The sequence below is a fragment of the Falco punctatus genome (genome assembly GCF_963210335.1).
Source record: "Falco punctatus genome assembly, chromosome: Z".
Lineage (NCBI taxonomy): Eukaryota > Metazoa > Chordata > Aves > Falconiformes > Falconidae > Falco > Falco punctatus.
The window spans coordinates 17,311,501-17,324,745 of record NC_137586.1 but is presented as its reverse complement, the minus strand read 5'-3'; the positions used below and the strand labels follow the sequence as shown (position 1 = coordinate 17,324,745).

Sequence of the window (13,245 nt, the reverse complement as noted above, 5' to 3'; positions counted from 1 at the left end):
AAATTCACTATAACTTAATTAATTTCTTAATTACACTAATTGAAAAGAACAATAATGTGGCAATTGAAAGGAAATGTTTAATTACTGCATGTAAGTAAAATGACAGCTTAAAGCATTCTTGCATGCAACAATACTCTTTGGGGGGTAATTAGTGAAAAATAGATAAACAGATGATAGCTTTTAGGCTAAACAAATCACTTCAAGTCCATCTGATGATAAAGACCTATAAAAGTGAACATATTATACCATTCAGCATGAACCTTACTTTTTACTTTGATCTGTGTTTGATTATAGACTTTTTTTCTTTCTGTGAAAATACCTGTATGCTAAGCAGAGCAGCAGTGAAGAAAGCAGGTTGTAGAAATGTCTCTGGATTCATAGTGTATTCAGCCATTCAGTGACTGTGGGATGAACAGGTGAGCTTATTACTTTGCCACTACTGAAATAAGATAGCCAGATGGTTGATTGGCAAGTTCACTGTTCGGTGTCTATTTGGAATACAATCAGATCTCTGGTCATTTCAGAACCACCTGTGCTTACTCAGTTGTGGTATATACAGCTATGGATAATCATCCTATGAGTAAATGTTAACGTTAGTGCTAACTTCAAGTTTGACCAAATACTCGGTTAAAGACTGTCCTTCAGTGCCTCAACAGTCATATCAAAAGTTCAGCTGGCTCATGAAATAACCTGCCGACGTAGGCCAGAGGACTGCACATAAAAGAGAGGTGTTTTTTGGAATGGAAGTTGTTCCTTTCTTCAGTGTGGTTGAGGGAATACATAAAAGAGGGTGACAGGGATTTGAGTCTTGTCCCCATTTGAAAGATGGAAGTATTTCAACATGCAAAACCTTTCTTTTCCTAATAGTCCCAGTCAAGGCTAGGATGAGAAGGATTTTAAAAGGATGAACTGTACAAATACCAGATGTACAGTAACTCTTACAAGGGATACAGCAATGTTTCTTGATCCCTGGCTGAATTCCCAGTGAAGAACGAGAGTCACCTTTGGCCAAGTGCATGGAAACCAGCTGCATCCCTCTACTGAGTATAAAGCAGGAGCCTAGAGAGATTATTTTTAATATTAGGACAGAATCAGTGAGTCCACTCTTACATAGAAGAAAAAGCTGTTGTCATATGGAAGAGAACAAGCACTGCAGATATCAGTGGCAGCTACTGAAGATAATCCTTTTAAATGTTCAGTGAAACTGAATAGAACTTGAGCTTAAACACATTAGGAATATTTATCCCGAATTCTTTATAGCTTGGGAGGGTGGTTTTAACCTTTCTTTCCTTTCTGTCCTTCAGTAATCTAAGAACCATTCAGGTGTTTAGCCAAGGGTAGTAGGCAAGAGCTTAGGCCTGTGCTGTCTTTGCATAATATGAGGGCTTTGCATTAATGAGGAATCCTTGTTAGGGAGGTAGGGTTGCCTTCCTGTGGAAGACAGCTGGCCGGCGATCATGTTCTCCTCTGTATTCTGGCAGCTGGTAGCTGCAGCTCCAGGCTAGAGGTATCAGCATGGCTCATACAGAGCAGCAAACCCAGTATATTATTGTTGGGTTCTCTAACTGTGAATCAAGGCAAAGAAACAGTTGGTGAATGGATTTTATGACTGACGACTGCAGAGAAGAGATAATAACTTGGGAGACCTTTTATCACCCAGCTGACAGATTCATTCTGTAGCACCATTTGTAGTCTGAGATGGGAAAGATATGTGTAACAGCATCCTGCAAATCGATGTGCCCTGTCCAGACTCTCACAATCAAGCAATGGTTGGGCCAAAAATAGGGGTTCCCCATCTACTGTGAGCAGAAATTCTGGGTTTACCTCATTTAAACCACTGTGTGTCAGGAGTAATGCTTGCAGCTGGTGACATGTTAAGGAGTTAAAGAAGAGAAAAATACCAGGTTCTCAGAATAAATGTGACAAGAGAAAATGGAATCGAAAATCTGTTAAATAGCCATTAATAAATATAAGCTATACAATTCTTCTCATTCCTTTCCCATTAATCTGTAACTTAATGTCTTTTATTATTATTTTAACAAATAACCCACTGACAAAGTTAGGCTGGAAGTTCTTGCAAGGGAAAAAAGTATAGCCTGCTGTTGCTTTCTATGTCTCATGTTATTAAAATTCTTCCTGGGAGGATCAAGCCTCAGGGATTTTTTTCAGACATGATTTTTATTTATACAGATTATTCATTCCACAAGCAGAAGAAATATAATATTGTGTTTAGACATACAACCATTCAGCTCAGCTAGTGAGTTAGAACTATGGAATACTGGCTTAAGAGATAATTTTAAAAACTTGTAAAGAATCTGTTATCCAATTTCTCAAGTGATTGAGTGAAAAAAGCTGAATAATTTATTTTCTATGAGAGAAAAATAGATATCACAAAAAAGGAGTAAATGTGCCATACAAAATTACACATTCTTTTTTTGGGGGGTGGACACAACATGCCATTTGTACATAACATTTTCATAGCATTGCATAATAGATTATATGGAATTTAATTGAAACAGCTAGTAAAGTGTTTTAGAAAAGTGACTTTAAAATACACAATGATTTCATTCAAAATAGTATCTTTAAATGGAAGTTAGTTATTTTCATTATGTGGTCTTTGCACAGAATTTTGCAAATCTTATCTCTTTAACTTCAACAGTTTATTTTGCTGAAAGATTATTTTTAAAAAGTGATGTTATTCTTTTTTCATAAGAAGAAAAACTGTTCCCCTTTATATTCTTTCAGCACTTATTCATTGCACATGGGGTTACCCTGCAGATGCTGCAGAATGGAATCTGAACAAATGAAATATATTGCTTAAAAATGAAATGCCTGTGAATTTTTGCTCAGATGAAACTTCAGTTTGCATTTTTTAAATTCCTTTGTCAATGTAATATGAGTTATAAGTGAACATTCGGTTGAATACCACATTTAAACATAGTAGACATTACAGATATTTCGTGAATTGTAAACCAGAATGTTATTTTGATATGTTTCATTTTTAACTAGGAATTGAAGTTTCTGGCATATTTAATAATTTGTGTAATTCCATTATTATCGGTTTTCCAAGTCCACTTATGCATTTGAGTAATTTTGAGAAAGAGGCAATAAAACCACTCAGGTAGTTAATATGGCAAAGCCTCTCCCCAGCTGCAATTCTTTCCAAATGCATGCTCATTGTTCAGTTCTGTCTGTGTCCATACAGCTCTCATTATCTCCAGAGCTATGTGTTAGTGCTGCTTGAGCGGGATGTGGATATTTTTAATACAAAACACACTTTCCACAAAGCAAAATTTTCCACCAAAGCCATTAACCTTTCCACAATCCAAGAAAATTATATCCATTTTCCACAAAAAAACCCCACCCAAACAACCAAAATGCATAATTTTGCTTTAGCTTAAAATATTTTACATTTTGTTTTGGATAACTTCTGTATTGAACTGTGTTTGCTTTAAAAAAATAATTGCAAATGCCACCCCTCCTGTTCTTTATCTTGTGATCTCTGTTGAATCTTCCCTCTTTTCCTGAAAGGTGGTCTGCCTGGTACCTCCTGTGGAGAGGTGAGGTGCCTAAAATTCCATGAATAAGAAAATTCATGTCAGACTGAGACAACATAAAGTGTTCAGAAGGTTTGAAACATTTCCCTCTCCCCTCACCATCCCCACCCTCACCCTCTCCACCCAGCTCTCACCACAAACTACTTCAGAAGGTTTTTCACCCTTTTCTTCACTGGAAAGAAAAAAAAATAAATCTGTAAACTAAATAAAATCATGTTCCCAGCAAGGTAAAGGACAAGAGAAGAGGAAAAGCTACTTGGTTCCTTCAGCTCATTTGAAGGCTTTACAGCACAATAGCACAGAGAAAAGGGATTTTGAAATCAATGCTGCCTGCTTATATTTTGTGGAAAGTGCAGGGATTACATTTGAACTTTGGATGTGTAAAACCACTGAACTTTCACAGGGATTAGAAAATACTGGAAAATTGTTTTGTTACGTTGTAAACTGTGTGTTTATAGAAACATTCTACTAAGAAAAAGCTATTTGAGTAATATGAAAATATTTGGGATGTGCCTTTTTATTCAACACTTACTTGAAAACCTAAGATGAGCTGGGTTTTGAAATGTCATATGCTCTTCCAGGTAAGATAACTGACAGTCACCTCAATCATGGGTCTAGTCAATATTAAAAAGTTAGACAGAGGAGAAATTTTCTAATTATATTGCCTTATTAGAATTAAATCCTTTATACGTCAGACAGTTCTGTTACTTTAGTGCATTTTTCCAGTTGGTATTCTATGATGTGTTGGCATACTAATTTCCCTTACCTTGATTCAACGAGAGCATCATGTATTGCCCTTCCAATGCAGAGTTCCCATCTACTTTTTTCCATAAGGAATCTGAAACACAATTATAAAATCCTTACCTGGCATTTGATAACTAAGAGTTGTCAGTCCCTCCCTGTAGCATTCATTTTCTTATTCTGATTTTAAATTTCTTCATTACTTAGAAAGGCTTCACCTTGATCAGATTGCTTCCTCTCACCTTTCTGCTCCTTCTCAGTGAGTTAAATGTCCTACAAATTATAATACTGCTTAGATTCTTCTTTTATACATGGCAGGCAAGCATTTTCAAACCATTTTAAGAATACTGAGGAGTTTATCGTATCTAAATTCTGGGACACAATTTACAGAAGAATTTTTCAAATGATCTCTGGTTTCTTTTTACGTTTGTCATCAGTATATAGGATATTTTTTTTTTTGACACACCTTATTGAAAAGTTTGTATTTGTGAGGCTGTGCTTTTGACTGGATATAAACATCCAGTAAAGTGCTCTTTCCTCTTTTTCCTCCCCCCCCCCCCCCCCCATATTAATATCTTATACAGTATTTAAAAAATAACATAAAATACTTTATTAATGTACTTTAAGGGTCAGGATTACATTTGTGGTAAAACAAAAGAGAACCTGAACATAAAAATATTTGCTATTTATTATAGGTTTTTGGGAGGAAATTTCCTAGAAGTGAGGCTCTACTGCCAAGGACATTGTCCAAAGTGCAAAAGGCGTATCATTTGAAATGGATTTTCAAAAGAAGGTTCAGGGACCAGGGTTCTTTGAAAAACTAGTCAGTTATTGAAGTTCTTGAGTGTTGGTAATTTGGAAAAATCTGACATTGGCATTTTTTGCTGAGAGGTGTTCAGGTAATTTGGGTGTGACCAGGTTCACGTGCTGTATGTTAATGTCATTGGTTTCGTGTTTTTTAACTGATATTATTAATGTATTTCATATGTTTACATGTTTTATTGGGTCAAGGATTAAATGTTGACCTGTAAAGATTATTAGGACTATCAGAAATTTTTCAGTTAAAAGGGGCAACTTACTAGTTATGAAACACTATGAGGAAAGGACCTGGTAGGCTCAACACATGTACCAAAATATCTTGTTCACTGTTCAGGTTTCCATATAGCTGGTTTTGTTGGGATATTGCCTGTATTGGGATACTTTAAAATAAGTTCCCTGATTCAGTTACAAATCATTATGAGAAAGACCTGACTCCTCTCCTTTGCCTTTTGTCGTACTTATTTTTTAAAGGATGACTGCAGTTTTCCTAACCAACTCTACTAAGGACCTCATATGATCCATGTCATACTACTCACCTTTTGCTGAGGGGCACAGTAGCAAAATTTTGCTACATATAAGGAGTCCATGAATAAGATTATGGTTGAAACAATAGGAAACAGTCATTACTTGATGGTGCTTTGCAGTAAAAATCTGTGAAATATTACTTTGAAATTCACTTAGCTCTTGCCTATTTCAGCAATTTTGTTTATTTGTGTAGCATTTACAGGCATTTTCATATCAGTAATGAATATAACACACTAGGACAGAAATTACTGACATTATGGTAATGCCATATATAAATCACGTTAGTATACATACTCATTTTAGGATAAACAATTCAATATTTACCTTAAAAAAGAGGTGAGGAATTGTCAGCAGCACAGTATTTCTTCCATTCAGTGAGATTCTGAAAAGGCCAGGAACACACAGTTGTAAAGGTTTGAAAAACAGCATCAGCATTCAAAAATACTGTTTACTTCTATGAAAACATAACACAACATATGATGATTTTGAGAGACAGAAAAATTAAAGTGGAAAAATAAAATAATCTTTGTACAGGCCAAAACCAGTGTAGATAGTATAGAAGCACAGTGGGACACAAAAATAGCTATTTGTATGGATAATAAAAGCATTTAAAATACCATCAAGTAGGATCAGAAGGCTTGTGATGCCCATATTTCAGAGTATAAGCCAGCTGATCCAGGAAAAGATGACAATCTTTTTAATTATTTGCAGTCAGTTACATCATTATGCATTAAGAAGGTTTTTTTTTTAAGCAGTCTGAAACCATTTGATTACCAGAAAACATATTGAGGTTAATTGGTACGTATTTAGGGTTTTATGGAAACAAACTCATACTTGGGAGTAATAACATTAGACAAAACAATGATGTTCTCATTTTAAAAAGTTTATCTTAGCTTTCCTTTGTCTTGCTGTGTCTTCATCCAGTGCAGGCTTTGCTGAATAGCCTGTATTCCTCTTATTTCTCTCCTCAGAACCCTGGAATTTGATTTAGTTTGCTGTTGCCTTTAGAGGCTTCTGACATCCCTTTAGATGTGCACACATGGAGTCCTTTATTAAGTAGTCCTCCCTGGAAAATCAAGTGCTCCTTGGTGTCATTCAGAAGCAAGGATGGAAAGGCAATTTGAAACCAAAAAAGAAAGTTTTAATACAGTAATTTATATTTTGAATGTAGTCTGATGCTACTCATGTGGCATATGAAAGCTAAAAAAAAAAAAAAAGAAAAGTCAGGTTTGAGGGAACTTGCTATCTCTGAAAGTTATTTTACACAGATGTAAGAAAAGCACCAGAGGAGCTTTTGTGAATGTGGAATTAAGACATCTCTTTTCTGAATAACCAATACAAAAGACAAACAAACCAAACAAAACCACAAAAAACCTCTAAAGCAAACCAAAATTTTCAGTCTAGAATGGAAAAGACACAGGATACAGTGTGGCGAGAACAGTCATTAGAAAGAAATTATTCCACTCACATACAGAAATGCAGGTTCAAGTGTCAGGTCTGATGAATAACTTAGGATCAGTTACAGCTCTTTTAAATATTGTTAAAATACAGTTTTGAGAAAACTTAACTTCACTGACAGTTTGATCAACTTCATATGTAAAATGACACTTAGAAAAATCAGAGGAAGAAGCCATTCAATTTTCATATTTATTCAAGGGATTCACAGGGCTAATGAGAATCTTTAAACCTTTTTGACATGTAATCTTTTCCCAGAAAATATTTCAGTTCTTTTTATTAGCGTTCTTTTTTATGAGTAAAGAAAACAAAACCAACCAACAACCAATAACAAAAATCAGTATGGTTATTTAAAAGTGAAAAATTTATCAGTTTCCAGCCTTTATTGATATCTGTGGTACCCACAGAGAAAATATTCTTCACGTGACATGAAGAATACTTCATATTCTTCACTGGCATGTGACACACCACAGTGACAACTAATCTGGGAAACCCTCAAAATTGCCAGTAACACATAGCAGGTTGAAAAATGAAGTCACTTTTCTGAGAAACAAAAAACCCAATTATTACTTTGACTGAGTTAGTGAAACACATTAGTTGGTGAAACAATAATAAGATGTTTTGAGGGAGTACTTCACATGAATGTTCTGACAGAATGTCAAGAAGGGAGCAGTAACATAAATGATACAGAATATGAGTCAAAATCACACTGAGAAAGGTTAGGAGAAGCTTTGTTACAGGGTATATTAACGGGATAGCGACCACTCACAGAGTCAGATATTATGAAATGGAAAGAGACCTTGACAGCATTTCAGATGGTTAAATATTTCTGGGAATTGTGGGAGACTTTAACTTCCTTGCTGAATTTTTTTACAAAATGTTGCTGATATGCAGCTGTCCCTGTTACTCTATGTGTTATTAATTTGGAAACATTTTGAGACAAACCAGTAATAAGCACTACATTCCTACTAGTTTTATTTTTTCTGTTTCCCTAAAATTTCTTATGTGTAAGCATAAACCTGGTAGATAAGAGAACTCACTTGTGTGGGAGAAAGCACCTAGTAATAGCACTAATGAAAGGGAGCAGTGTAAACTGCTGGCAAAGCAAATTGCTTTTAGCATGAATACACTTCTTCACAGTCATTCTGGTATACAAGTGCTTTGCAGCTCACTAGCATTATCTATCTCAATGAATGTAGTATATTTTTTATTACCAAGGATTACTCTATATTTGTGTTGCTCAAGCATATTTGTATGCAAGTAAGATTGAGCAAAGTGGTGCAGCCCCTATGCTAGGGAGCATAGTAAAGTCTTTTCCCTGCCTATGTGTGCTATGACACACACCTGCTACACATCTTTACATGAAGCCACAGCAATGAAGGGCTGGACACAGACATGAAGAGGACATTGCACAGTGCAGCATCTTCTCCTTGGCTTTGCTGCAGGGAAGCTGAAGCACTGCACAACAGCTAGGACTATGTGACCACCTTGGTGAGATATATAGAGCACTGGGTGATCTCGCGTCCCTTCCCTCTAAGTAAATGGGTGCCTAGATTAGCTGTAACTGATTAGTAGGGTAATTTTAGAAGCAACACTTTGTTTATGCTAGAGCATATCTGTCTTCTGGTGACCTAGAACTCTGATTCAAACCTACAATATATGGATAAATTTCTTCATATCAGAAACAAATGATGAGCACGCAAATATAAATCTTACTTCTGAAGGATGGGAGTGAAGAGGTCTTGCTTTGGAGATGCAAAATAGCTATACAAAGGTTAAATCATGCCTACATATTCATGGTACATTTTTGAATAGTCCTGTGCAAAATTACCTCATATTTGTGGAATGTGTATTGTACATGTGGTCTCATCTAATATTTTGCCACTTTGCAAAGCAGAACCTAATTTCAATTCCAGAGGATGGAGCAGTCTTCAATTATGTAAGTTAAAGAATATGTGCTGCAGTTTGTAGGGAGTGTAATGTGTATTATAAATTCATTTAATTGCTTTACAGAAATTCTGATCCTAATTAAGACTTCATTGGCTTTTTCGTGGAAATGAGTTAAAAGTGCCTAATTAAGCATGAAAAAATTAATGAAAAAAATTAAATTAAGATGTTGTACATATGTAAACCAATTTTTTGCCAAGTTTTAACTCACCCATAAGCCTGGGATGAGTTTTATCCTCTGTGTCTTAGTGCCTTATCCTCTTCAACTGAGACAAGGATGGAGGGTCTGAGGGGCAAAAGTCTTGCTCAGGCACTAGTTGTCCATTTGCAGTTTGGGCATCTTCTCCATTTTGTGGGTCTCAGATATATCATGCAGTGTAGTACAGTAGAACTCCAAGTATGTTAATTCTAGACTTTCTTTTCTGAAAACCATGCTACCCAAAAAGGCTTCTGAAGAAGAGAAGCAAACAAAGCAGAAGACATGACAGAGGATTAGTAGAAACAAGGAAACCAAATGCACATGGTAAATGAAGTGAGGTCCTCTGAGTCTCCTGGGTCATGGAACTTCTCTTCTCCCACTTTCTATTTCCTGATACCATAGCTAGTTTCCCAGTTCACTTCTCTCTTTTCATCATTGCTCCTGAGGAATTCTTTCTAGTTCATTATCTCCACAGCTTTTACCTTTGTTCTTCAACTACTTTGTAAGCATACACAACGTTAATATGTTACATATTGATACAACATATCCAGTTTCTGAAATTTCAGACCTTAAACTCTCTGCGGATGTAGCACTAGAGACATAGAGAAACACTGTGTACAGTTTCCCTGTCTGTTGCATGGAATGAGCTAAAAATGGTGTTGGTGTACTTTCGCAACTTATGTATAGCTGGGAATTTAGGGAACACATGACATGTGTGAAGGTTTGGCTTCTAAAACTTATATATTCATGTGGATATCAGCATACATCACGACTAAAGGCAGTTTCTGCAATTGATAGTTATGATGTCACGTAAGTAATACTAAATTAATATTTCTGTGAAGGTTCTCTGACATAAATAAAATGTGATCTTTATAACATATGTAAGGCTTAGTTTGCTATGTGAATGAATTTTCATTTTGCTGGTGCCTTCTTTAGGTAGTAAAAAAGTGTTTTTTTTCTGATTCTTCCTTTAATTGTCTTGACAGTACAAACAAGTGGAACAGTACATGTCATTCCACAAGTTACCTGCTGAAATGCGCCAGAAAATCCATGATTACTATGAGCACCGCTACCAAGGCAAGATCTTTGATGAAGAAAACATTTTGAATGAGCTAAACGATCCCCTCAGGGAGGTAAGATTAAAGCATTTGAGGAGTTTTTCATGCTATGGAAATTTTTCATGCCTTTGCTGTTTCTGTGTTGAAATGCTCTTTCTGATTCTATTCTGTAACATTTCATCTCATTTGACCTTGTCAATGAATGACCAGGATAATGAATTTAATATTAGTTTGACACAAAGACATAAGCAGATTTACATCTAGTCTGAACCAGTCTGTCAGAATCATGGCCACACAAGGATGTCAAAGAGTAAAATCCTGTTCTTAATTGTTGAGTGAAACTCATGGGTTTCTGCAATTCTTTAAAATAGAGAGGGGCTGTACTAGAATGGTCCTGGGTGAAAGGTTTTTTCTGCTCTCCCTGACTGCTGACCATGCACCCGTGCTGATGAAACCACTGGAAGTCACCAGTGAAGGGAGAGTTGCTGTTTTTCACTGTGTGAAGTAGCATCCTTGGTTAGGGTGGTCTCTACTGGAGATGAGGAAGCTGGAGCATGATACACAAGCCACTACAAAATCTCTTTTCTTAAAACTCCAGTCTGTATTCCCGTTTCAGGGGGTTTATAGTATTGTGTTGTGCTGTGCTGTGCTGTGCTGTGTTGTGTTGTTATGTAACGCTATGTTACATTTGTTGTGTGGAAACAGCTGGAATATTCTTTGGCAAGGTGCTTGTGTGGGGGGAAAGCAGCATTCATCTTGCTGTAACAGAAATAGCTGCTTAATTGGAATATAAATCTGACTGTCTTTTGTTGGGTGGTGCTCATGTCTGACCTACTCAAGGATGTTTGTGTTACCAGTTGGCTGATACCCTCTACTGAAAGGAGGAAAAAAACCTCAGAGAATAACGAAGTTGAAAAATTCAGGGAGAAGAAAGCATAAACAGGGAAAAGAGAAAAGAAGCAAGAAAAAGCGAGAATAAAGGAGGAGCAATCTGATATGTGATGAAACCTGTACATTTTTTCAGTGATAGCAAGTAATGCTTTTTAGTATCTTCTGCCATGGGGTGAGAGGTGCTGAATGTATATTTGCATGTGTATATATGTAAATATATAAATAATGTATAAATATTACCCAACAGAGCGCAGGATGACACCTGTAGTTTTAGAAATACACATGAAGGTTGTTTGGATTTTTTTTAATAAGTTCTGTGGCATAAGAAAAGGATAGGTCTGTGATGGAATGTCTGTACCATTGAATATTTCTCTTTGTTATGAAGGGGAAACATGGCAATCCATTGCCAAGATCAATCAAGTTCTATAGTTAAAATAGTTATAAGAAACTAACTGCCTTGCCTGTTCATGGGCTCTGAGGGCAGCTGGCACAGTTTTGCCACATCTGTATTATGAAACTCCAGTAGTGGCCTCCCTCCTCACAAAGTGCCAACTGGGAATGGTGAATGCTGCCCAAAATTGCTGGGTCATTGTTAGATGGTTCAAGTCAAAATCAGGCCAAACCGTGATTGTTCTAAAAAATTAACACTATAGATGACGGAATTCCAGTGCCTGGGTCCATTAGATTCCCTAAGACAGATGTAGCCTGAGTCCTTTTGTTATATTGTGAATTTCTAAGTGTTTTGGAGGGCAGAGGGAGATCTCTGGCTTTTGCACTGCCTGTGCCAGTTTACCCTTTGACTTCCCTTGGTAGCTTTTGAAATGTTAGGATGAGAACGTACTATAAAAATCTATCATGTAAGACAGGAAAATATGGGAATTATCCCTAGAGTACAGTGGCAGTCAAAACATGAATCTTGGCCAGTGTGGAACCTTTTTTTTGTTAAAAGAACAGAAGCATGTACAGATGCATCAATCACTGACATCAGAAACAGTTTCATCTATTTCCACTTTTACGGAAAGTTTTTCTCCATAAATCAAGTCTAATACACTTCCATTGCAAAATCTTCTTTTATTAACAAACAGTTTGCTGTTATGGCACTCTAATTACCTGTCTTTTCCTCCCTTCATTCCTCCCTCCCTTAGTCCTGTCACCTTGCCTTCCTTTTTTCTTATTGCCCAAGAGCAGCATGGAAAATTTGGTCAAGCATAAAACCCAAAAAGCACTTCTGAGGAGAGATGAAGTATGGAAACTTTCAAAAATTAATGAGCCACTAAAAACATGGAGTAAGAATAGAATTTCACAGAAAAGGTGGCTTCTGTTTGTGCTGTGGTCATGTTGCACTTAGGATGTCTTCTTTGTTCCCTGTATTATATAAGGAAAATACATTTACTCATCTACAATCAGGTTACACACTGCTCTGATGACAACATAGTAGTTGTTCAGAAGAAGATAAAAAAAAAAAAAAAAAAAAAGAAAAAAAAAGAAGTAAGAACTGGATAGTGGCAATGCCAGAAGACTTTTGCCAATGAATCTGTCCAAATTGTGGCAGCAGCTTACGCACAGTGCTTTAAAAACACCACTTTTTTACTTGCTGAAATTAACAGTTTGAAATTCTGTTTTAGCTACCAATTCAGTATGTGCGGTTTGGTAGTGCAGGTAGTGTTTTTTTGATGTTACTAATGAATAATAAACTAGAGCCTTTTAAAGGCAGAACACAATTGTTCACATATTGGACAGGATATACCATCTTCTGTACCAGTATCTGCACAAGGCTATAATGTTGAGGTGACAACACAGGTAGTGTAGCTGCATCATTCAAGAATAAGTATTTACTGCATTTCTTAAGTTTTTAATGAATCCTGCATTTTGTGGTACTTTGAGTTTAGCATTGGGTAAGAATTAAACATTCAGTTTCCACAGGGTATACTTACCTTGATCAAAGTATCTTCTGATTAAGACTTTGCACTGAAATCATTATTTCCTCGCAGTAAGTAGAACAAAAGAAACCACACAAACTACTGCATAATTATAACATGGATATTATAAAATG

The 13,245-nt window shown here is 36.2% G+C and overlaps 1 protein-coding gene across 1 annotated transcript in view; it reads left to right on the top strand.

Moving 5' to 3' along the window:
* The window catches only part of HCN1 (hyperpolarization activated cyclic nucleotide gated potassium channel 1), a 201,974-nt gene that overhangs the window by 143,426 nt on the left and 45,303 nt on the right, over positions 1–13,245 (top strand). The window contains exon 5 of the mRNA XM_080370955.1: positions 10,230–10,376. Coding sequence (XP_080227081.1) covers positions 10,230–10,376 — 147 coding nt within the window. The remainder of the gene's footprint in view (positions 1–10,229; positions 10,377–13,245) is intronic.